This window comes from Pan troglodytes, chromosome 21, assembly GCF_028858775.2.
Source record: "Pan troglodytes isolate AG18354 chromosome 21, NHGRI_mPanTro3-v2.0_pri, whole genome shotgun sequence".
NCBI lineage: Eukaryota > Metazoa > Chordata > Mammalia > Primates > Hominidae > Pan > Pan troglodytes.
The window spans coordinates 40988184-41014006 of NC_072419.2; the positions used below are offsets into that span (position 1 = coordinate 40988184).

General features: G+C 41.2%; 1 protein-coding gene across 11 annotated transcripts in view; it reads right to left on the bottom strand.

Moving 5' to 3' along the window:
• NCOA6 (nuclear receptor coactivator 6) overlaps nt 1-25823 on the bottom strand; it is a 110489-nt gene that overhangs the window by 35736 nt on the left and 48930 nt on the right. For 8 of the 11 annotated variants that reach the window (XR_010154202.1, XM_016937741.4, XM_009437079.5 and 5 more), the window contains 5 exons: nt 25428-25583; nt 17521-17643; nt 7854-7982; nt 6260-7153; nt 3762-3908 (listed from right to left, as the gene is read on the bottom strand). Coding sequence is in view for 10 of the 11 variants with exons in the window: in XM_016937741.4 (XP_016793230.1) it covers nt 3762-3908; nt 6260-7153; nt 7854-7982; nt 17521-17643; nt 25428-25583 (1449 nt within the window). In the remaining variant the exon portion in view is untranslated. The remainder of the gene's footprint in view (nt 1-3761; nt 3909-6259; nt 7154-7853; nt 7983-17520; nt 17644-25427; nt 25584-25823) is intronic. The other 3 variants (XM_009437078.5, XM_009437077.5, XM_063802843.1) reach the window with 3 other exon arrangements.

Here is a 25823-nt window from a genome sequence, read left to right on the forward strand (position 1 = left end):
TGCTGTTGACATATTTCCTGTGAGTTTTCTAAACTACAAAGATGTGGCTGTGGGATAACTGCTTACATTCCCAATGACCATATAATAGAGAAGGAGAAACAGTTTCTACATTCCTATATGGTATCTTAAAGATTTAACATTTCAAAGATCAAGAAAGTTTACTTTCTTTCAGATTAAATGATGAGAAAGGCAGCATCTCATTGTTTTAAAATGACTTGTAGTGGCCAGGCTCGGGTGGTTCATGCCTGTAATCCCAGCACTTTGGAAGGCTGAGGCAGGCGGATTGCTTGAGCCTGGGAGGTGGAGGTTGAAGTGAGCCAAGATCATGCCATTGCACTCCAGCCTGGTGACAGAGTGAAACCCCGTCTCAAAAAATTAAATTAAATTAAATTCAAAAAGCACTATGGGCTACTGAAATAACTCTGCTATAAGAATGTGAAGTGTCCTCTTAGGAAAACCTCAACAATGATGAGAAGACATTTAAAAATGCTTCTTGGAAAACTGTAATAATAATGACTCTCAAAAGCTATGTGTGTGATATGTGGATGCTGCACTTCAAAGAAAATAACACCAAGGACAGGTGTCCTCTGCCCTGATGTGGTAAAAAGCAGTTAATCTTGATCTGGAAGCTGAGCCTCTGGTGGGAGCCAACTGACTAGATGACCCATCTGGAAGCTGCAAATAGAGGAATAATAAAACCTCAGTGACCCTCTCCTGCGCAGTCCCTGGTGAATCATGTGGCACATGTTTTAGTCTTCTCAGCTATTTCTAACTTAGACAAAAGTTGCTACCCGCCTTGCTGTAGTGCTTATTTATTTACTGGGTCTTTGGGATTTTCCTATAGCTACTTACGTTATCTCCCCGTTTAACTGAATAACTCTGTAGTTAATTTTGTCCCTTTTATTTTTCACTTTTTTTGTTGTTTTGTTTTTGAGACAGAATCTGGCTCTGGTGCAACCTCGGCTCATTGCAACCTCCACCTCCTGGGTTCAAGTGATTTTCATGCCTCAGCCTCCCCAGTAGCTGAAACTAGAAGCGCACAACAACACACCCGGCTAATTTTTGTATTTTTAGTAGAGACAGGGTTTCAGCATGTTGGTCAGGCTGGTCTCGAACTGCTGACCTCAGGTGATCCACCCGCCTTGGCCTCCCAAAGTGCTGGGATTACAGGCTGAGCCACCGCACTTGGCCTTATTTTTCACTTTTAAATGGGGACTAGAAAATCCCCTACAATGAAGTTATGAAGCCAGTCCATACTCCAACTATGAAGGCAGGGGGCAAACTACCTTGTTCACACTATCCAGACTTCTCCTGAACTCTAAGGAAGATTTTCTAAACCAGCCTTATAAACTCAAAGTGGAACTCGATGACCATTGTATATGCTTGTATACAATAAATATACTGTGTATATTCATTCAACTGACAATTATTCATTAAGTACCTGATACATAGAAGGCACTTTGGTGCTGAGGTAACATCAATAAACAAGACAGACCAAATCCCTGCATCCTTGGAGCCTACAGTCTAACTGGCAAGAGACACAATTAACAAACAGACAAGTATTTTTTCAGGAAGCAGTAAAAGCTAACAAGAGAAAGTAGGGTGAGAGAAGAGAAAGTAAGAGATAAGAGTAGAGCTACTTTAGATAGGATAAATGGGGAAACCAAAACATGTACACGTGGGCCGGGCACAGTGGCTCAGGCCTGTAATCCCACCACTTTAGAAGGCCAAGGTGGGTGAATCACCTGAGGTCAGGAGTTCGAGACCAGCCTGGCCAACATGGTGACACCCCATCTCTACTAAAAATTAAAAAAATAGCAGGGCATGTAATCCCAGCTACTTGGGAAGCTGAAACAGAAAAACGCTTGAACCTGGGAGGCAGAGGCCGCAGTGAGCCGAGACTGCGCCACTGCACTCCAGCTTGGGCACAAGAGCAAAAACTCCATCTCAAAAAAAAAAAAAAAAAAACACACACACAAAGAAAACAAACAAAAAACATGTACATGTGGAAGGTACCATATAAAAACACAAAATAGCTGTGATAGGGTACAAGAATGAGAAATGACTTTGTCATTGTTTTAAAACATACTTTTTTTTTTTGAGATGAAGTCTCTCTCTGTCGCCCAGGCTGGAGTGCAGTGGCGTGATCTCAGCTCACTGCAACAACCTCTGCCTCCCAGGTTCAAGTGATCCTCCCGCCTCAGCCTCTTAAGTAGCTGGGATTACAAGTGTCCGCCACCACACCCGGCTAGTTTTTTTGTATTTTTAGTAGAGACAGGGTTTTACCACGTTGGTCAGGATGGTCTCAAACTCATGATCTCAAGTGATCCGCCTGCCTCGGCCTCTCAAAGTGCTAGGATTACAGGCGTGAGCCACCGCACCTGGCCTGTTTTAAAACTTCCTATAAAAAAACATGAATTTGCCGGGTACAGTGGCTCATGCCTGTAATCCCAGCACTTTGGGAGGCCGAGGCAGGTGGATCATGAGGTCAGGAGTTCAAAGACCAGCCTGGCCAACATGGTGAAACCCCGTCTCTACTAAAAATACAAAAACTAGCCAGGCATGGTGGCGGGCACCTGTAATCCCAGCTACTCAGGAGGCTGAGGCAGAGAATTGCTTGAACCTGGGAGGTGGAGGCTGCAGTGAGCCGATATTGAGCCACTGCACTCCAGCCTGAGCGACGGAGCAAGACTCTGTCTCAAAAAACAAAACAAAATAAAAAAAAACCAAACATGAATTCATATAACTCAGGAATGCAGTTTTGCATTAGCAGATAGAGAAATTCAAGCAGTTTGCACTACCCTTCTGTTACTCTGCCAGAAATAGTGTGAACTTTTTTTTGTAAAAGTCAGATTTTTGTCTCATTCCTTAGTGATTTACAATTAAAGTTGGAGTCACATTACTAAATTAACTCCAGGAGGGATGGGAATTCAGAAACTAGTTGCACTATCTCAGTCCAAACTGCTTCAATGAGAAAGGGTAAGAGGATTAGTCATGTGGTCCTTAAGCAACCAGAAACATGAAGTTTGAGCTTATACATTACTGCTTTGCAAATACTTTTTAGCCATTCCCCTGTATCTTATTTCCTCTCCAAAATTTCTTTTTTGCAGTACACTGTTGGTAGTAAACGTGAACTGATGAAGTTTGAAAAATATCACACTGTAAACCAGAATTCAGACACTCAGCATAAACAAAGCTTAACATGTACCACGTAGAGATTTAAAAAGTTGCAGTCGTCCAAACATGCCTCCATGCCTTTGTGTCTGTGGTTTTCATTTGCCAGAAATGCCTTTTTGCCTTTTACTACCTGAGCAAGCTCTAACTCAGGGGTCAGCAAACTATGGCCCTCTGCTGGTCTGTAAATAAACAAGTGTTTGGAATGCTACCATGCTTGTTTGTTTATGTATTGTCTATGGCTACTTTCTGTGCTATCATAACAAAGTTGAGTAGCTCCAACAAGAGACTATATAACCTGAAAAGCCAAGAATATTTACTATCTGCCCCTTCAGAGAAAAAAAATACTGCTGATTCCTGCTCTAACTCAAGTTCCATCTCCTCTTAGATGTTTCTGAGTTCCTGTGACATTTTACCTACTTTTGATATATTGACAAAAGTTACTGCCCTGAAAGAATAATTATTTATGGGCTTGAAATTAAGGGGAGAGACCAAGACTTACTACTTATCTGTATACTCCTGTTGTCTATCAAGTCTACGACACAATGCTCAATAAATGCTGGCTAAACAAATCACAGAAAACAAACCTGCATGCTGGACATTTTGATTTGCTTGCAGCTGAGGGGCTCCTGAATTCCCAGGGGTGGTTGCTGTGGTCGAAGGCACCTGACCTTGCATAAAGTTCGGATTGGCCTGTCCTGCTGAGAAGCCAGGTGGGAGGCGTTTAGGCATTCCTTAATAGAAAACAATGAGTAAGGCAGTTACCTAGCAAATTTATACTCTTGCTTAGATATGGAATGAATAAGGAAGGATGAGCTGCATGAAGTCTCCACTGGCTTAGCTCTCTCTGTCACACTGGTAGGATCTTTAATAATAAGGTTGGGAAAGATGGTTAAAAAAATCAACACAATCTCTTACATGAGGCATTGTCAAAATGAAAAATAAATACTAAAAAACTTACACTTAGAACATGCCAAGGAAAAGATGGCAATCTGCTCCCTAAATGTGATCTGAGGCCACGCCACAGCAAGGTTTGAGGGCTCACTTTTCTCTGTAATTAACAATGGACCCCAAAACTTTAGTTATTTTAACACAGGCACCAAAGGAATATGCTAAATTCTCTCATTTCAAACAAATTGATGTGAAATAGTATAAAACAAAGAGATGGGTCCTGATATTAAGGATAGATTGATTATTTTTCCTTTGAGGGAAACTGATGACAATCTCCTTTGCAGAAAATTTCCCCCCATTATTGCGCTTGCCTCTTTGGAAGAGACAGGAGATTAGAAACAGTTCATGGGAGCTTCAAAGTGATGCTGTATTAAATCATTATGCTTTCCCCTCATAAGGTTTGCTGTGATTCTGACAGGTTTGGTACCAAAAACCATACTCTAATGGAATCTTTCTCAAGTATCAGTTCCTTTTTGGAAGGGCTAATTTTAGAAAACTTGTAATAAGGAGAATCTCAGAACCCACTTATCATTTACAACACAGGCCTTGATGTGGCCAGATCACCTAGGTGAGCATATCATCTGCTCTATGAAAGCATCAAGACCTAAACTCACTTAAAAATTTATTACATTCATTCATTTATTTATTTACTTTTATTTTTATTTTTTGAGATGGAGTCTCGCTCTGTTGCCCAGGCTGGAGTGTGGTGGAGCAATCTCAGCGCACTGCAACCTCCTCCTCCCAGGTTCAAGCAATCCTCCCTGCCTCAGCCTCCCAAGTAGCTGGAATTACAGGTGTGCACCACCACACCCAGCTAATTTTTGTATTTTTAGTAGAGACGGGGTTTCACCATGTTGGCCAGGCTGGTCTCGAACTCCTGACCTCAGGTTATCCGCCCGCCTTGGCCTCCCAAAGTGCTGGGATTACAGGCGTGAGCCACTGCGCCTAGCCATTTATTTTTTTAAGGGCCAAATTTTCAATGTCCTGAAAAACTCTTAGTGGACAAATATGCATTTGTCCTTTCTTTAACAGTGACAAGTCCCATTTGCATGCTCCCACTGTAATTAAATCAGTAATCACATTTGCAGGAGGTACTACCCAGCTTCCACTGATCCGGGGTAGATACCCAGAACAGTGAAATTTGGAGCTGAAACATCCTTGCATTTTCTAAGAACTTCTTACGATTCAAATATTAGAGCCTGCATGTCAGCAAAATTAATTACAAGAGAGTAAAAGGCTGATGAGCAACTTAACTTCATCATAAACCATGGGAACATGCCTTTGCTATGTTGCACTAAAGATGCAAGGGGTTTTTTCTGGGTAGGCAATGGGTGTCTTTTGGTGGGGAGTATGTTTATCAGATGACAGTATTACTGATACTCTATACCTTACTGAAAAGCTCCAAGCACATTCATGTGCACTAGATCAATGATTAATAAGAATAAATAATAAACATGGAGATGGATAAGTTTTACTGTAATCGCTTTACCTCTCACACATTAAGCTCCATTGCTTTTTCTTCATACAAGAGGCACCTTACAAAATAAATAAATAAATCTCCTTTAGGTATAACTGGTGGAATTCCCTCTCTAAGGAGCAGGCATTGGCATTATAAAACTATAAAAGTCAATGATTTCTGAACTTATTCCCCTTTAATACTTTAACCAAACTTAACAAGTACCATGCTTACTATTTTATTAACTAGGATTATCAAAATTGATAACTAAAAGGGCCTTTTCTTCAATGAGACCCTGTTCTTTTTATTTTGCTCTATTGCATAATCTTAATTTTTCAGCAACTGAGAAGTTTAAATTGTTAACAAAATGCATTTTTCTTCTGGACATTTTAATTTACTAGTACAAGATCAAGCAAAAATAATTTGAAAAACAAAATGAACATCTCTACATTGAATTTTACCTGAATTTTAGTCCAGAGAGCTAGCTTAAATTTAACCGGTAAGATGCTGCATAATGTATCAAGTTAACTTTAAGTTATATCAAGTGTCACCACCATATCCACAAAACCAAATAATTACATCCTTACTTCACTCCCTCCATTAACTCTAAAAACTGAAGTTCTACTAAGATCTAGCTCCAGCAAATTTACCAACACAAATAGCTACAGTGTTCCTCACCTCCTAGGCCTGGATGTAAACTCTGTGGCCCCTGGTTTGGTGGTTGCTGCTGCATCACCATGAAGTTAGGTGGCACATTTCCCTGTTGAACCATAGGATTCCGACCCGGAGAGCTGACAGGCTGCTGAAATCCCTGGGGAAGTGGGTTATTTTGAGGTGGCCTTGGTCCCATCTGCTGCTGAGTTTGGTTAACCGTTGGGGAGGATGCAGGGGATCCCTGCTGGAAGGAGGAGGGTGAGGAGGCAGGAGACTTGTTGGTGAGGTGGGGCTGCTGCAGGGGAGTTGGGACCCTAGAGGGCCCTCCCTGCAAACTCTTCATCTGAGGAGCTGTGAACTGGCCTGGGTTGCTCATCTGAGGAAAGTTTGTGTGGGCTTGTGAGGCTTGCTGGCTGCCAAAGGGATATGGAGGGGGAGGGTGGGAAGGCGTCTGTACCGTGGCTAAGGATGGTCTTGCCTGGAGTTGCTGTTGCATTGGGCCGGGCAAGGGAGCCTTCTTCCACCCTTGGTTTGCAGTCATTGTGCCCAGAGAACCCTGGGCTGGAGGAGGTTGAAGGGCTCCAGAAGGCAGCTGGTTCCAGCCTGGAGGAACAGGCACCTGAGTTGGGGCAGTAAACTGGGGTCGAATTCCCTGTGGCTGTTGCTGCTGATGTTGCTGTGGGGGTCTTGCCTGCAACTGTTGTTGTTGCTGCTGTTGCTGTTGCTGTTGTTGCTGCTGCTGCTGCTGCTGCTGTTGTTGTTGTTGCTGCTGCTGCTGCTGCAGCTGGGGAAAATTAGCTGGGTTCATTTGTCTGTTCACAGAGACAGGCTGCATTGGGTGATGTGGGGGAGCTAAAGATCCTGAGGGATGACTTTGCTGCTGTATATGGAGCCCAGAGAGGAGTGGATCCATTGCATCTGTTTAAAGATAGTCAACAAAGCAATAATTAACCTACTGCAATCTAGATCTTAGAGCAGTGGCCTTTGTAATTCTGGATATACAGAGTAAAATCTGCTGGTACTATTCAATAAAATAAATGCTTGTGAATACCTTCTATGTATGAAGCAACATACCAAGATGATGAATTCTGTCTTAAAAAGAGCTTGGTCAGTAGTGGACATTAAGAGCGAAGTGTAAAACATGGAGACCAGTATTTACCAAATCATATTCTGGAGAACTATGTTAATTAGCATTATAAGAAAACAAAACAATTAGGTTTGGGAAACACTGAACCTAACAAACTTAGATGCGTTTCTTCACTGTAGGACTTTCAGTGCCTCCAATATGTTACTTTTGAATCTCCAGGAGGGAGGGTAAAGAATGATGCATTTACCAAATTTACTTGACTACAGAATTCTATGTAATGAGCATCTTGCAGGACTACGCAGGCCAAGGCACGCTTTTAGAAATGTTGGGGTATAATTGATAAGAAAACAATGAGAAATTCTGAAAAGAAAATAATGACATTTAGTTTGAAGAAATCAGGTCAGATTTTGTAAAGAAGGTTGACATTGTGAGTTTGGAAATTAGAAATTCGGCATCAGAGATAACTGAATTTTATAATGATCTGTGCAGAAAGTTTCAGACTCTTCATCCTCAAAGATTGGAAGTCATTACCTGACTGAGAAGCAGGGCGAGGAGTCCTGGGCTGCAGCTCTGGATTGGGGCCTGGTGCCATCATGGAAGATGACACATTTCCACCCGGGGGTATCATAACAGTGGCAGGGTTGTTCATCCTTATTATTCCTAGAAAAAAGATCCCTAGAATAGAGTACTGGAATTGGCACAATTTTTGTTTTTTAATGAGTTATTTCAAGAATATGAAAAGATATGGAAAATTTGTTTTTTTTTTTTTTGACAGGGTCTCGCTCTGTTGCCCAGTCTGCCAAGTGGCACAATCACAGCTCACTGCCATCTCGACTTCCCGGGCCCAAGTGATCCTTCTGAGTCAGCCTCCCAAATAGCTGGGACCATGGGCACATGCCACTGGGACCACAGGCACACACCATTGTGCCCAGCTAATCATTCTATATTTTATAGAGATGGGGTCGCTATGTTGCCTAGGCTGGTCTCAAATTCCTGGGCTCAAGCGATCCTCCAGCCCAGCCCTCCCAAAGTGCTGGGACTACAGGCGTGAGCTACTGCACTCGGCCTGGAAGTTTCTACACCCACCATCTACCTTTTTTAAATTTAAAAAATTTGCTCTTATGTCCTTCAGATATATATGTAGATACAGCAGAAGCCCCCTACTCCTTCCATTCCACTTCCTCCCTCTTATTGCAATTGCAGTTAACAGCTCTGTTCTTGTTTATTGACCTTTTCTGTATCTGCAGGTAAACTGCACTTTTTCTGTAGATAAACATTTTTTGTATGCTTTTAATCTTTGTATAAATGGCACCTTACTATATGCATTCTTTGTCAGCTTCCTTTTTCACTTAATGCATTTTTTGAGATTCATCTCTCTTGACTGTTATAAGGGTTCCATTGTATAGAAGCATATATCCACCCTTCTGCTGATGAATACTAAGGTTTTATTTTTCCTTTATTCTTATAATTTTGCAATGTTGTGTATTTGTCATGAATTCTTGTGGATACATGAGAGTGTCTTTACACTATATACTTAGAATTGCTAGGTTTTAAAGTCTAAGCATCTTTAATTTTACTAGATATTGGTAAACTGCTCTCAAAAGTGGTTATACCAATTTATACTCAAACTAGCAGTTTGAGAACTCCTCTTTCTCCATATCTGAAAATTTCTGATACTGCTAAACTTTTCAGAATTTATCATCTATGCTCCTAAGTGAGAATAGGTCAGGCATGGTAGCTCATGCCTGTAATCCCAGAGCTTTTGGAGGCCAAGGTGGGAGGACTGCTTGAGGCCAGGAGTTTGAGACCAGCCTGGGCAACATAGCAAGACCCCATCTCTACAAAAAATAAAAAAATCAGCCAGTGTGGTGGCAAGCGCCTGGATTCCTAGCTATTTAGGAAGCTAAGGCAGGAGGATCACTTGAGCCCAGGAGTTTGAGGCTGCAGTGAGCTATGATCATGCCACTGTTCTCCAGCCTAGGCAACAGGGCAAGAGCCTGTCTTCAAGAAAAAAAAGTGACAACGCCTATACTTATTCTCTTTTCCTTTCCTTGGCTACTGAATTCTCTGTCATGGAGCATCTTGCAGGACTAAGTTGGCCAAAGCACACTTTTAGGAATGTTGAGGTATGAATAAGAGAACAATGAAAAATTCTAAAAAGAAAATGATGACATTTAGCTTGAAGGGCAGATTTTGTGACATTTTGATTTTTGGCATCGAGGTGAAAATAACCTCAAAATGAGTTGGAAAGCATCTTTCTTCTTTTTCTGTGCTCTGGAAGAATGTGTGTATCTGTTCTTTAAATGTCTGAGAAAACTTTCCTGTAAAACCATCTGGGCCTATAGGTCATACTAATTGATTTACAGGGAAACAGATTTTTATTTCAATTTCTTAAATGGCTATAGACTTTTCAAGTTTTCAATGTCTGTCAATTTTTATTAAATTATAATTTTGCCAACACTAAAATTTATTAGCATAGTTAATTGTGGAATATATTTTTTCTATTCTTTTTTAAAAATGATACATAATTCATATACTATAATATTCACCTTTTAAAATTTGTACTTTTTTCATTCTTTACATTGTTTGTGCCCTCTTTTTTTCCTTGGTGGTCTTAGCACATTCATCAGTTTTAGCTGTCCTTTCAAAGAAACATCTTTTGGGCCAGGCACGGTGGCTGACACCTGTAATCCCAGCACTTTGGGAGGCTGAGGCAGGTAGATCACTTGAGATCAGGGGTTCGAGATCAGCCTGGCCAACATGGTAAAACCCCTGTCTCTAGTAAAAATACAAAAATTAGCTGGGCGTGGTGGTGGGCGCCTGTAATCCCAGCTACTCAGGAGGCTGAGGCAGGAGAATCTTTTGCTTTTGCTGTTCTGTTGTTTTTTTGATTCATATTTTACTTATCTCTATTCTTATCTGTATTATTTCCCTCATAACTTACAGCTCTGCTCAATTCTTAAGTCAGACACTTAGCTTGTTAATTTTCAGTTGGTGTTCTTTCTTAATATAAATTTCTGAAGGCTTAACATTTCTTTGAAGTGTTGTATTGGCTACATCTCACACATTTCAATATATATTATTCTCATAATTCCATTCTAAATATTGTCTAATTTCCATCAGGATTGCTTTTTTAAATCACTAAGTATTTATAATGCATTTTTACGTTTCCAAAAATATGAGATATTTTGGTTATGCTTTTTTTTTTTGCCACTGAGTTAACCTAACAGCACTATGGTCAGAGAACAGAATCTATGTGATATTAATATTTGGTATTTACTGAAACTTGCTCTTGGAATAATCCTTGGTCAGTTTGTATAAATTTTCCATTTATGCTTGGAAATATTAAGAATTCTTGAATTATGACTGCATGGTTTTGTTTTGTTTTTTTTTCTCCGAGATGGAGTCTCACTCTGTTGCCGAGGCTGGAGTGCAGTGGCGCAATCTTGACTCACCACAACCTCTGCCTCCTGGGTTCAAGCGATTCTCCTGCCTCAGCCTCCCGAGTAGATAGGACTACAGGCACACGCCACCATGCCTGGCTAATTTTTGTATTTTTAGTAGAGACGGGGTTTCACTATGTTGGCCAGGCTGGTCTTGAACTCCTGACCTTGTGATCTGCCTGTCTCGGCCTCTCAAAGTGCTGGGATTACAGGCGTGAGCTACCGTGCCCGGCTGACTGCATGGTTTCTATATAAGTCCATTATATAAAAAGTATTTTGTTATTCAAGCTTTCCTTTATCCTTACTAATTTTTTACAAACTTGGCCATCAATTACTCACAGAGGTGTATTAAATCTCCCCTAAGGTTTGCTGTTTACATGCAATTCTTAAATGTCTTGAGGCTAGGTTGTTAAATACATAAGAGTTTAGCAACTTCCTGGTGAATTTTTCCTTTTACATTATATAGTGGCCCTATATACCTTCAGTGATGCTGTTTATTTTAATGTCTGCTTTATCTGATAAAAATATTATTATGCTTTTCTTGGTTAATAATCACCTTGTTAATCTTTCTATCTTTCTAACTTTGAACCTTCTGAGTCCTTATATTTTATGTGTTTCCTGTAACAGCACATAGGTAAACCTGAGAATACTATTCTGATTAATCATTTCCTTTTTATCAGTGTTCATAATCCATTTACCTTTATTGTTTACTAGTATATTTTGATTTATTTTGTCATTTTATGATTTCTATTTACCCTTTTTTTCTATTCTGTTTTCCTATTTTCCTGAATTTTACCGGATTAATTTTTTTCATCATGGTCATCCTCTTTAATCCTCCACTACTAGTTTAGAAGTTATATATTCCATTCATATTATTTTACTGGTATCTTTAAAATGTCAACAGACATACCTGACTTAAAGTTTAAAGACATATATGATCATCATTATTACTAAATAAGTCAATGCTTATTTAGATTTACCCCATGCTTATCAATTATTTAGCTCACCATTCCTTCTTAGATCTTATTTCTTCCATCTTAGGTTCAATTTTCTTCTTCCTGAAGTACATCCTTGAGCAGTTCAATTAGCAAGGGTCTGTTAATGGTAAATTCTCTTAGTCTCTTTGAAAAGCTCTTTATTTCATACTACTCTTGATAGTATAGCTATGTTTAAAATTCTAGGCTGCCAATTATATCCTCAGCACTTTGAAAAAATTATTCCAATGTTTCCTGGCCTCCAATGCTGCTGTTGAGAAATCAAGAAAAGCTGATAGTCTTTCCTTTGTAAATAATACGTCTTTTCTTTTGGGTTGCTTTTAACATTCTGTTTTTCAATGTTTTGTAGTTTTACAATATTGTGTCTAGATGTAGTTTTATTTTTATTTTGTAGTGCTCAGGATTACTGGGCTTCTGAATCTGAGGACTTACGTCTTTCATCCATTCTGGAAAAAATTTTAGCCATTCTCTCTTTGTCATCCCTCCTCAATTTCTTTATCTTCTTCAGGAACTCTTTTCAAACATATGTTAAACCTTCTCATTTTATTCTTCTTGTCTCTTGATCTCTTTCATATTTCCATCTCTTTTTCTCTGCGCATCCTGAGTGATTTATTCAAATTCACCTTCCAATCCAGCTATTTCTAATTTGCTGAATAAGTTATCCACTTTGATGATTTTTAAATTTCTGTAAGTTCTGTTCCCCCCATCTCTCCTTATGTTTTGATAGTGTCTTGTTTTCTTATGATTCTCATAATTGTTAATACTCTGATATTCCTATTACCTAAAATTTTAGAGGGAGGGAATCTAATCCTAAATTGTATAAATTCAGAATATAAGCTCATTTATATCAGGCTTTAACTAGGAGAAGTATGCAATGACTTGGGTTGAGAAAATACGCCCCTCCACAGCTTCAACAGTTATCACCAGTCTAGACCTACCTAATGTTAATGACTTAGCCTGGCTATTAATGGGTATTCACTAACATATCAAATGTCCAAAATGCAAGAGGGTAGAGAAGACAATTCCACAACACCCATTCTCCCACCTAACGTCTAGAGCCCCAGCGAACATAGACAAATTTCCCATTAATTTCCCTATGCCAGAGAGTGACATTTTCCTAATCTATCTTTCACTGAAAATTCTGGCTTCATGAAGAATTCTGAATTCTAACTTGCTTCTTCCTGTTGACCCAAGGCTTTATCTTCTATCCCTTCCCGGCCATTAAAACCCAAATGCTTTGGACCCTGCAGAATCTCATTTGTTTACTGCCGTTTAAATATTCACCTTTGACATTTTTTTTTTTTTTTTTTTTTTTGCCCTAGGGAGTTCCTCTACTTTCTTTCCCCACCCCTCTGCTTCCAAGCCCAGCTACGTTTTTTTTGTTTGTTTTTTGAGAGGGAGTCTTGCTATGTCACCCAGGCTGGAGTGCAGTGGCGCGATCTCGGCTCACTGCAAGCTCCGCCTCCCAGGTTCATGCCATTCTCCTGCCTCAGCCTCCTGAGCAGCTGGGACTACAGGCGCCCGCCATCACACCCGGCTAATTTTTTGTATTTTTAGTAGAGACAGGGTTTCACCATGTTAGCCAGGATGGTCTCCTTCTCCTGACCTCGTGATCTGCTCACCTTGGCCTCCCAAAGTGCTGGGATTACGGGTGTCAGCCACAGCGCCCGGCTGCCCAGCTACGTATTAAATGTTATAGGCCGGACGCGGTGGCTCATGCCTGTAATTCCAGCACTTTGGGAGGCTGAGACGCGTGGATCACTTGAGGTCAGGAGTTCGAGACCAGCCTGGCCAAGATGGTGAAACTACTAAAAAATACAAAAATTAGCCAGACATGGTGGTGGGCACCTGTAATCCCAGCTACTAGGGAGGGTGAGGCAGAGAACTGCTTGAACTTGGGAGGCAGAGCTCGCAGTGAGCCAAGATCGCGCAACTGCACTCCAGCTTGGGTGACAGAGCGAGACTCTGTCTCAAAAAAAAAAAAAAAAGTTATATTTTAAGTTTTGTAGTTGGAGAGGACAGTTAGGCTAATGTTTATCTGTTGAAACTGGATCTGTTTCTGAGGAATCACACCTGGTTTTTTAAAGATGGTAGTTAGACAGTTAAGAAAGCTCTCATGAGGGCTTGGTGCGGTGGCTCACGCCTGTAATCTCAGCACTTTGTGAGGCCCAGGTGGGTGGATCACCTCAGAGCAAGAGTTCAAGACCAGCCTGGCCAACATGGTGAAACTCCATCTCTACTAAAAATACAAAAATTAGCCAATTAGCTGGGCATAGTGGCACCTGCCTGTAATCCTAGTCACTCGTGAGGCTGAGGTGAGACATCGCTTGAAGCCAGGAGGTGGAGGTTGCAGTGAGCTGAGATCATGCCACAGTACTCCAGCCTGGGTGATGGAGTGAGACTGCTTCACAAGAAAAAAAAAAAAAAGAGAAAGCTCTCATGAGATAAGAAACAGGTTTTTGGCCGGGCGCGATGGCTCACACCTGTAATCCCAGCACTTTGGGAGGCCGAGGCAGGTGGATCACAAGGTCAGGAGATTGAGACCATCCTGGCTAACACGGTGAACCCTCGTCTCTACTAAAAATACAAAAAAAAAAAAATTAGCCAGGCATGGTGGCATGGGAGGCTGAGGCAGGAGAATGGCGCGAACCTGGGAGGCAGAGCTTGCAGTGAGCCGAGCCGAGATCGTGCCACTGCATTCCAGCCTAGGCGACAGAGCGAGAGTCCGTCTCAAAAAAAAAAAAAAAAAGAAACAGGTTTTCTTGGTCCATAATGAGCTTCCTAATCCCAGAAAATTTCAAGTATATGCTGACTACATGTTCAATAGTGACACTATAACATGCATTCCAGTACTAGATGGGAATCTGCACAAGATCCAAGGTTCTCACCTAGGGGAAATTTTGTCCCCTGGGGGACATTTGGTAATGTCTGGAGACATTTTAAGTGGCACAAATGCAGGGAAGTAGTGGTGCTACTGGCATCTGGTGGGTAGAAGCCAGGGATGCTACTAAACATCCCACAACACACAGGACAGCCTCCCACAGCAAAAAATTATTGGCCCCAAACATCAATAGTGTTGAAGTTGAGAAACTTGAATTAAATGACTACTATAGTATCCCCACAAATCTTGGAATTCTATAAGGCTATGAAAAAAAACAGGCTATGGATTTAGTTTTAGTTGCAAAAGACTCTTGCTTATAGGCTAACTTTCTGTTGCCCATGCTAAGAGAAGAAAGCAGTACTAAGAATAATTGAAAAACCAACTGTTGTAGATACACAATTCTAAAGTTACTTATTATTGTTTTAGAGGGGATTTAAGGTCTCTTTCCCTAGAAAAATTTAGCTGTTCAGTTTAACCTAATATTAAACTTTGTTTGCATCCTTCAAGTCTCAATAGACAACAGAGAAAAGCAATCCTAAAATATGCTTGGCAGTAAAGAGAGATATATTGGGGGTTAAGATGTTACTGTTACTACAGGTCATTACTAATTGATTATTCCTGAAACTTTATACTATATACATTATCACAATCTGAGTCCTTCATTAAATACCAATCTAATCTGATTTCAACCTAAAGCTTCTCAGTTTCCTAGGTTGATAATCAACTATAGCACTATAATTGGCTGGGTACGGTGGCTCAGTTCATGCCTGTAATCCCAGCACTTTGGGAGGCTGAGGTGGGCAGATCACTTGAGCCCAGGAGTTCAACCAGCCTGGTCAACATGGCAAAACCCTGTCTCTACAAAAAACAATACAAAACAAAACAAAAATAAGCCGGGTGTGGTAGTGCACGCCTGTAGTCCCAGCTACTGCAGGGCTGAGACAGGAGGAACACTTGACCCTGTCTCAAAAAACAAAAGCACTATAATTTACATGCACTTCTTAGAGATACTTAGTAAACATGCTTGCTATTTGCCAGATACTAGCCCAAGAGAGCTTTTAATTAGGGTACTAATAACAGTTAAGTGGAGTCTTAACATTTTAAGCCTAGAAGGGATCTCTAGCATTGTTTCCAGAACATAATTAAAGATGTTTATAGGCAACTAGAGTCAGTACATATTAAGTCCTTTGGCCAAGAATTGAGATTAGAACCCAGATTTCCTGATGCTCATCCCAGGTTTATTCATTCTTTCATTAACTATATCTAACTTGGCTAGGCTTTTCCCACTCTGCTTTTGGCCCATGTCCTTCCAGTAGTGGCAACAGTGTCATCTATCATTTCTCATAAAGCTACCTTAACACCAAATGCTCAGACTTCTGTGGGGAACTACATCTATGTACACAATACCAGGCTGGATATTTTACATCTATTTTATGGTATTCCACAACAGCCCAACAGCACAGGTCCTGACATATATATTTTCCTAAGTCCTAACAAGAACTTAGGAAATGTTTGCTACACTGCTCAGGGCTCTTCTACCTTCAAGCATGAGCTCAAAAGATGGTAGGTATTATTATTTCATTTTATATGTGAAGAAAGTATTGCTTGGGGAAGTACAGTAACTAGCTTGAGGTAACCTGTAAATGGTAGTACCAGAATAAAAACCTAGTTCCAATTCTATGATCAATGCATTAGCTACAGTTCAGAATAGCATTTTTTTTGTTTTGTTTTGAGATAGAGTCTCACTCTGTTGCCCAGGTTGGAGTGCAGGGTGCGATCTCGGCTCACTGCAACCTCCACCTCCCAGGTTCAACTGGTTCTCCTGCCTCAGCTTCCCAAGTAGCTAGGATTACAGGCGCCTGCCACCACATCTAGCTAATTTTTGTATTTTTAGTAGAGATGGGGTTTCACCATCTTGGCCAGGCTGGTCTCGAACCCCTGACCTCAGGTGATCCACCTGCCTCGGCCTCCCAAAGTGCTGAGACTACAGGCATGACCAATCGTGCCCGGCCAAGACTAGCATCTTATAAATTGAGCTCCTCTATACTGCTGCATTTCTCCAACAGCTACTCTGGTAGAGTGGGAGGGGAATGACTGGGTAAGCAGGTTCGTACTCTGCTTCAACCACAGCAGCTGGGCTTTTCTGTTTTATTTGAATAAAGGGTCCTGCAGCTGAAAAAATTTGAAAGCCACTAGTGCAGTGAAAAAAGCACTGAACTCGGAGTTAGAAGATCTGTGATACTAGTTTATCGCTCCTTGACCCTGGGCAAATCACTTCCTTTATGTGAGTTCCACAGCTTCCTCCGCTTTAAATGACAGCCAACTCAATTCTAATATTCTGAGATTCAATCTCAGAATATTGAGTTCAATCTCTGAAGAAGAAATTTCAGGATTACTAGAAAAGGAAGCAATTTATAACTCTCAAATTCTAAATACATAAAAACACATATTCTCTCAGATACATCTTCAGATTCCACATAAGCACACAAGAACTCAATTCACAGATATTCTCCGCCTCAGAGAAAGTGGGAGTTGGAAAGCTACATTCTCCATTGTACTATTAAAATAATGAGGGTAGAAAATGTCTCACTCATTTCTATTTCCAACAGCACAGGTCATGTCACACAACAGGAAGTCAATAAATGTTTGCTGCATGGCTCAGTGTTCATCAACCTTTAAGCACGAGATCAAAAGATTGCAAAGATGCTTCATGCTGTGACCTCTAGCCTCCGGGAAGGACTCATGTCTAGCTTTCCTGATTCAGCAAATAGAGATGTAAGTATGCCATGAACCCCCACCTATCTTGCAGGGCTCAAATGATCAAATAAGCCAAAAAAGGAAACTAGTAAAATGTCATACAATTGAGTGGGAGGTCTTACCTGGACCACTTGCCATAGGAAATCCCGCCTCCATCCTAACTGAATTTCCAGCTCCCATGGGTCCATTCATTCTCACATCTTGGCTTCGGTTCTGAGCCAAAGCCAGGTTAATAGCACCTTCCCCTGAAAATGACAGTCAAGTGATAAAAAGGAAATCATTAGAATGAAATGCAAATTTTGTTTATAGACAGCTATATAAGTGCTTTAGTTTTCTGTGCTTTTGAAGAATTATGGTTAGTTTACCACCAGAAAAATGGTGGGTTCAATGTAGATGGGTCTTTCTTCAACCCATCTAAGCAGGTTTCATGAAGCACAAGGAGATATAACCAATTCTTACTTGTAATAGGGAAGCAGGGTGACCATGAATGATGCTTAGTATCAACAGAGATCCTGGAACTCTGAATATTTATTTTCAACCATCTTACCAATTGTGTGTGTGTGGGGGGGGTGTGTGTGTGTAATGGAAGAAAATGTTCTCAAAAACTCTCAAAATCCTAGACTTCCTTTTGGTAATTTATGATCAGAAGGTAGACACTAAATATAAGTAGGTTTAATGAAGAAAGAACCTATACTGGTGTGGGGACACAAACACTTGTGAACAAAATACCAATTCCATTCAATAACTGCAATATAAACATATTTCCAGCAGGAAAAAAATCATGCAATGAAGAGGAGATAGGTTGCTACAAATCTACTTTCTGAGACACCTAATGACAGGACCAATACTTTTATAGGTTTTTGTTTTCTGAGATGGGGTCTCACTTTGTCACCCAGGCTGCAGTGCAGTGGCACAGTCATATAGCTCACCACTACCTTAAATTCCTGGGCCCAAGGGGTCCTCCTGCCTCAGCCTCCTGAGTTGCTGGGACCACAGGCACACATCACTATGTCCGGCTATGTATAGGATTTTTTTTTTTTTTTTTTGAGATGGAGTCTTGCTCTGTCACTCAGGCTAGAGTGCAGTGGTGTGATCTTGGCTCACTGCAACCTTCATCTCCTGGGTTCAAGGGATTCTCCTACCTCAGCCTTCCGAGTAGCTGGGATTACAGGCGCCCACCATCACGCCCAGCTAATTTTTGCATTTTTAGTAGAGACGGGGTTTCACCACATTGGCCAGGCTGGTCTCGAACTCCTGACTTCACGTGATCCACCCACCTCGGCCTCCCAAAGTGCTGGGATTACAGGCGTGAGCCACCGTGCCCAGCCTTCATAGGATTTTTAATTTTATCTTATTTGAGCTTCACAGTACCCTCATAGGTAATGTTACTAGAAGTGTTCCAATTAAGTAGACTCTAAACTTAGAGGCAACTTAAATCTTACTTGGTCCAATGATAAAAAGGTCTCTGAAACAAGCAACAGAATGTTTCTTGCACTTAATCCAAAATTTTGACTATTGTTATTGTAAGAGAGCACCACCTTGTGGAGAGTTAAAATATAGCTAGTCTGTGGCTGCTGAGCTGAAAGGCTGCACTCACCCAAGTCCTTCTAAACTGTAGGGTTCTGATTCACAGGGTCTGATGGTAAAACAGAAAGTTAATGAGGTATGGCAGTTTCCTCTGTTCTGTCACTGATCTAGGTCAGCCTTCCTTTTTTTTTTTTTTGAGATGGAGTCTCGCTCTGTCGCCAGGCTGAAGCGCAGTGGTGCGATCTCGGCTCACTGCCATCTCCACCTCCTAGGTTCAAGCGATTCTCCTGCCTCAGCCTCCCGAGTAGCTGGGATTACAGGCACGTGCCAATACAAGCAGCTAATTTTTGTATTTTTAGTAGAGACGGGGTTTCACCATGTTTACCAGGATGGTCTCGATCTTTTGACCTTGTGATCCGCCCAAAGTGCTGGGATTACAGGCGTGAGCCACCATGCCTGGCTAGGTCAGCTTTCTATGTCTCTTTTAACCAGGGAGGTTCACTGGTCACAGGGAACAAACAGCCTACCAAAAAGGAAGCAATCACTGGGAGCTACCAGATGCTATAGCTTGCCTCTAGAAGTCAGGCGTAAAAAGAGAAACAGAATACAGGTCATGAGGGTTTCCATTAAAGGAAGGGAACTATTAATATACAAAATTTGTTAAGACATTCTAAGTAGAAAGAATATTGTTCTGGAAAAGGACATCAGTTCGTATCATTCCTTAAAAACAGGTCCATTGCTTCCCACTAGTTTAGAAATAAAGGCCAAACTTCTTTTTTTTTTTTTTTTTTTTTTTGAGTCGGAGTGTCTCACTGTTGCCTGGGCTGCAGTGCAATGGCGCGATCTCGGATCACTGTAACGTCTGCCTCCGGGTTCAAGCAATTCTCCTACCTCAGCCTCCCGAGTAGCTGGGATTACAGGTGCTTGCCACCACGCCCGGCTAATTTTTGTATTTTTAGTAGAAACGGGGTTTCACCATGTTGGCCAGACTGGTCTCAAATTCCTGACCTCAGACAATCCGCCTGTCTTGGCCTCCCAAAGTGCTGGAATTACAGGCATGAGCCACCGTGCCAGGCCAGGCCAAACTTCTTAACAGCCTATACAAGGCCTTAAATTATCTACCTAGCCAAGTGTTGTTCAACAGAAATATACTATGAGCCACATATGCAATTTAAAATTTTCTAGAAGCCACAGTAAGAAACAGATGAAATTATCATTTATTTTACTTAATACATTCAATGTATTATTTCAACATGTAATTAATGTAAAAATTATTATTATTTTTTGAAACAGGGTCTCACTCTGGTTGCTCAGGCTGGAGTGCAGTGGTGAGATCACAGTTCACTGCAGCATTGACCTAACTGGGCTTAAGTGATCCTTCCCACATCAGCTTCCCAAGCAGCTGGGACTACAGGAGTATGCCAACATGCCTGGCTAATTTTTTTATTTTAAATTTTAAATTTTTTGTAGAGACAGGGTGTCACTATATTGCTCAGGCTGGTCTCAAACTCCTGTGCTCAAGCAATCCTCCTGGCCTCAGCCTTCCAAAGTGCTGGGATTACAGGTGTGAGCCACTCAGCCCGGCCAATGTAAGAATTATTGAGATATTTTACATTCCTTTGGGGAATACCAAATCTTCAAAATGTAATATGTATTTTATACTTACAGCGCATGTCAGTTTTAACTAGCCACATTTTCAGTGCCCAAAAGCAACATACAGTCTGTGGCTACCAATATTGGACTGCCCATATTTAGCCCTGTCTACCTCTTTAAACTCATCTCATGCTATTTTTCTCCCTCAGTAGCAAGGATTCAGCCCGTGTTTCCTTTTAGTTTCTTAGGCACACAAGGCTGCTTCTCACCCCAAGGCCTTTGCTCATGCGGTTTCCTCTGCCTAGAACAGTTCTCTGCACTCTTCGCATCGCTAGCTTCTCAATTTTCATGTAATCTTAAGTGTCACATGCCCAAAAAGGCCTCTACCAACCATCTTATCCAAGGTTAGGTAACTTTTATCAGAACATCTTGTTATTTCTGCAGAGCACATTCCATGTAATCATTCACTCACTCGTTTTCTTGCTTGCCTCCCCCATCACCATACAGGGTTAATTACAAGTCTGTCCTTGTTCCTTCACATCTGTTGTTCCAGCATAATTAATAGCATTCTCTTTCACTTTCAGAAATGTCCTAATTTAGGCTAGGCATGGTGACTCATGTTTGTTAATCCCAGCACTTTGGGAGGCCAAGGTGGGAGGATTGCTTCAGACCAGGAGTTCAAGACTAGCGACATGGTGAGACCCCGTCTCTATGAAAAATTAGTCAGGTCCGTGGTGGCACGCACCTGTGGTCCTAGCTACTCAGGAGGCTGAGATGGGAGGATTGCTTAAGCCCAGGAGGCCGAGGCTACAGTGAGTTGTGTTTGTACCACTGCCCTCCAACCTAGGCAACACAGTGAGACTTTGTCTCAAAAAAAAAAAAAAAAAGTGTCCTAATTTAGATGATAAATTATATGACTATCTATAATACATCATTTATACATAAAATAGTGCCTGGTACGTGGCAGATGCTCATTAGCTATTTATTAAATATAAATGGTCATCTTATAACCTTATAAAGAATTATAAGCATTTTTCTATATGACAAATTAATTCCTGGAAAACCTCACATTTATCAAATCTCATACTGACAATAACAGGGTTAGGGCAAACTGAAAACCTGTGAGACTTTGTAACCAGAGCTCTAATAAAAACAATAACTGGTGGAGGCAAAATGCCAGAAAAAAATGCAGCAGAAATGCCTGGTTAAAGGTGCTGAGATAATGCAGATGTAGTGGAGTTCTGAGCCAGCGGGGCTGCCATTACGGTGGGCACAGGAAGAAATGCAACCTGTCATGAACTGAGAGCCACACAAGGCTGGGGGATGCACGTCAGGAAGGCACACGAATATACACTCTCATTCTTAATTTTAATAGAGCTGAAAAGACTCCCACACATGCAACAGCTGAGTGAAAAGCTTTTTCTTGTTGATAATTATAATTCTATTTCTACTATTCCAGCTCCTCTTACCTAAGAAAAAAAATCACATATTAATAAACAGAATTTCCACATTATACTGCTATCATTCCCCTATTTACCAACTACATATATGCTAATTTGTGTCAAAGAGAACACTAACGGCTCCCAAACTTGCCAATTAGGGGTCCACAAACTACGTCCTGTGGGCCAAATGCAGCCCACTGCATGTTTATTTAAATAAAGTGTTATTGAAATCCTGCCATGTTTACTTGTTTACATATCGCCTATGGCTGTTTTTGCCCTATAAGATGGAACTGAGTACTTGTTGAGTTGAGATCTTATGGCCTGCAAAGCCAAAAATATTTATTCTTGGCCCTTTACAGAAAAAGTTAGCAGACTACTCTTTAGATCACCATGAATTTACAGAGGGGGCACAAAATGTCCTCAAAAAAGATGTTTCCCCAATTCCCTGGCCAAAACTTAAAAAAGGAAGGGTACAGGAAGTATTTGTCAATGGAGAACGGACTGTTGGGAGAACCTGTCCCTCAAGCCTTGCAGCAGACACGATAGTGGCAACATTGCTTCATTCCTTCTTTTTTGTTGTTGTTGTTTTGAGACAAAATTTTGCTCTTGTCGCCCAGGCTGGAGTGCAGTGGCGTGATCTCGGCTCACCGCAACCTCCACCCAGGAAAATTTTGCTCTTGTCACCCAGGCTGGAGTGCAGTGGCGTGATCTCGGCTCACCGCAACCTCCACCCAGGAAAATTTTGCTCTTGTCACCCAGGCTGGAGTGCAGTGGCATGATCTCGGCTCACCGCAACCTCCACCTCCTGGGTTCAAGCAATTCTCCTGCCTTAGCCTCCTGAGTAGCTGGGACTATAGGCACGCCCCACCACGCTCGGCTAATTTTTATATTTTTAGTAGAAATGGGGTTTCACCATGTTGGCCAGGCTGGTCTCAAACTCCTCCCCTCAAGTGATCCACCCACCTTGGCCTCCCAAAGTGTTGGGATTACAGGTGTGAGCCACCGTGGCTGGCCAACATTCTTCTTACAACTTACAAAATCAACAGCCCAGTTCCACAAAAGCAATAGCTGCTGCCATCACTTTCACTCCTGCTGAATTCCCAGGAGCGTGGGAACAGAGATCATCTGGGACACACATGTAGCCTAAAAGTTAAAGAACTCTTTCTGTATTGTGATAATCATTGTCATATGTGAATTTCATAATTTCTTAAAATATGTTATCTATTTGCTTCCTTGCTAGTACTCATGTTTAAATTTATGGCTATAATGTTAAGGGAGAACCAGCATTATATCGTTTTAGGAAGTAGGTCTGCTTAAGAAATAAAACTGGTACTTCTTTCTCCAGTGAAAAACACTATCAATTAAGGTTTTGAAGCCTTTAAATAGGTAACAGAGACCATAAAACGTGGGGTTTTAAAGAAACCACTTATGTATTCCTTAAAGTATAAACAGCCCACATATTGTTATTTTATCCAATAGTTGTTCGACTTCCACTTTTCCTAATAGTTCATCCTACAGATTGCTGTGAATTAATTGTACTTTTCTGGATCCTTTTAGATAGTTCCACATTTTTCAAATTAAAGTGGTATTGCTTAAGCCACTATTCTCTCATTTATCAAATGGTGAAATTTATCCCATTTCTCAATCTACATATAACCCTTTCTAAATAATTTGTTTGTTGGTATTGCCCCTTTGAGGGCACAGCAACCTACAATGCTAGACTGCATAAAATGTGTCTCACTCCTATAAACAAAATGACCTCGGCTGCTCAGGTTTCATGGAGCAATTAGGTTCTACGTAAGCACAGGGCCAGGAGGACCTGGACTAAAGTGGAAGGGAAAGCTGGAATTGCTGGTTGTCACCTGGTTGTATCAACACAGGAGGGGAACAGAGGGTTCTAGTTCACTGAGCTTCCAAAGAGCTCCCCCACACATGGTAGGTACTTACATCTCTCACAGGTTTGTCTTCCTTACTAAAGTCATAAGCTCTTCCAAGTTTATAACAGTAAGGACAATATTTATCATTGTATTCCAAATGCTAAAGCTTATAGTCTATGGGGATAAAACAATAATCAAATAATTGCTCTATGAAAGTGTGAGATAAATGATCTGAGGGAGAGAAACAAACTTTTGTGAGAGCACATAGCAAAGGACTCTGACTTGCCAAAGGAGTTCAGAAAATACATCCTCAAGATTTAAGCTGATACTTGAAGGCTGAGCAGGCATGAACTAGGGGAAGGGGGGCTGGTAGGGAATAGTATTTCATTTAGAGAAGACATCAATGCAAAGGACCTGTGGCAGGAGGAAGAGAAAGCTGAGAAGCTAGAACACAGGGGGCAAGGGAGGAAAGTTACACAAGATAAGGTTGGATGAGGAAGGTAGAGGTGAGACCATGCAAAGCCTGAGGTCATGGTAAGGAGTTTGGTCTTCATTCTTTGAATAATACCAAGAGATAGCAGGATTTTAATCTAGGGGTGTAGGGTTATAGGGGTGTAGGTGTGTGTGTGTGTGTGTCTGTGCGTGCGTGCACGTGCTCATCCAATTCTCATTTTGAAAAAGATCATTCTGGTAAAAATATTGAAAATGAACACTGCGGGCCGGCGTGATGGCCTGCAATCCCAGCACTTTGGGAGGCCGAAGAGGGTGGATCACCTGAGGTCAGAAGTTTGAGACCAACCTGGCCAAGACGGTGAAACCCCATCTCTACTAAAAATACAAAAATTAGCTGGGCATGGTGGTACATGCCTGTAATCCCAGCTACTCAGGAGGCTGAGGCAGGAGAATCACTTGAACCTGGGAGGTGGAGGTTGCAGTGAGCTGAGATCACGCCACTACACTCCATCCTGGGACTCTGTCTCAAAAAAAAAAAAAAAAGAAAAGAAAAGAAAATGAATGCTGCTACAAAAGGAAAGGACTGTTGAAGGCTTCATAATCTGTTAGACGAATAAAGAAAATACTAAAGTTTATTTGGTGGAAGGAAGGAAGCAAATTAAATTATATGTTAAGCTGGGTACAGTGGTATAGGTGTAGTCCCAGCTACTCAGGAGGCTGAGATGGGAGGATCATCTGAGGCCAAGAGTTTGAGTCCAGCCTGGGCAACACAGAAAGACAGTGTCTCTAAAAATAACAACAATAACAAAGAAAACCACACAACTAAATAAATAAATAAGACAAATCAATTCCTGGTCAGGATGCCAATAAAATCAAAGTCTGAAAGACTGATGGTCAAAATTAGCCAAAGGAATGGAGTCCAAGGCTACAGATGCTAAAGACCATCAGGACCCAGCAATAACCTCAGTCAGTCCCTCTTCATCCTAAGGTGCTGCAAAGCAAAGTACAAGTTACATGAGTTGCTTGGCATTCTGAAACACAAGAGCAGAGGAACAGACAAAGCAGCACAGAAAATCATGCTATATTCTACTGTTGTAATGATTCTGGTCTAGATGGGCACATGGCAAAGTAAAAGACCTTCAATCTGAACGGAGAGAATCCCTAAATCCCGAAGCTGCTGGTTGTTGCTCTGAGCAAGGATCCGTAGCCGCTCTGCTGCTTCCCGGGGGATGTTGAATGTCACACGCACACTGTTCCAGGGCTCCACCTTCTGTACTTTTAGCTTGCTGGACTCTTGATTGTGAAAGAAAAAGAATTATATTAATAATCTTTTAGCCACCAGAGGAGATGGAATTAAAAAACAAACCAAAAGAGCAAAAGAATAAGGTGGAGCACCAGCTTGGAATAGCTAACAGAGCATATGCTTTAGAGCCACAGACTCAAATCTAATCCTAGCTTTGCCACTTAGCACCTGGGTGACCATGAACGAGCTATTTAACCTTTCTGAAACTTATCTTTTTCTTTTCTAAAACT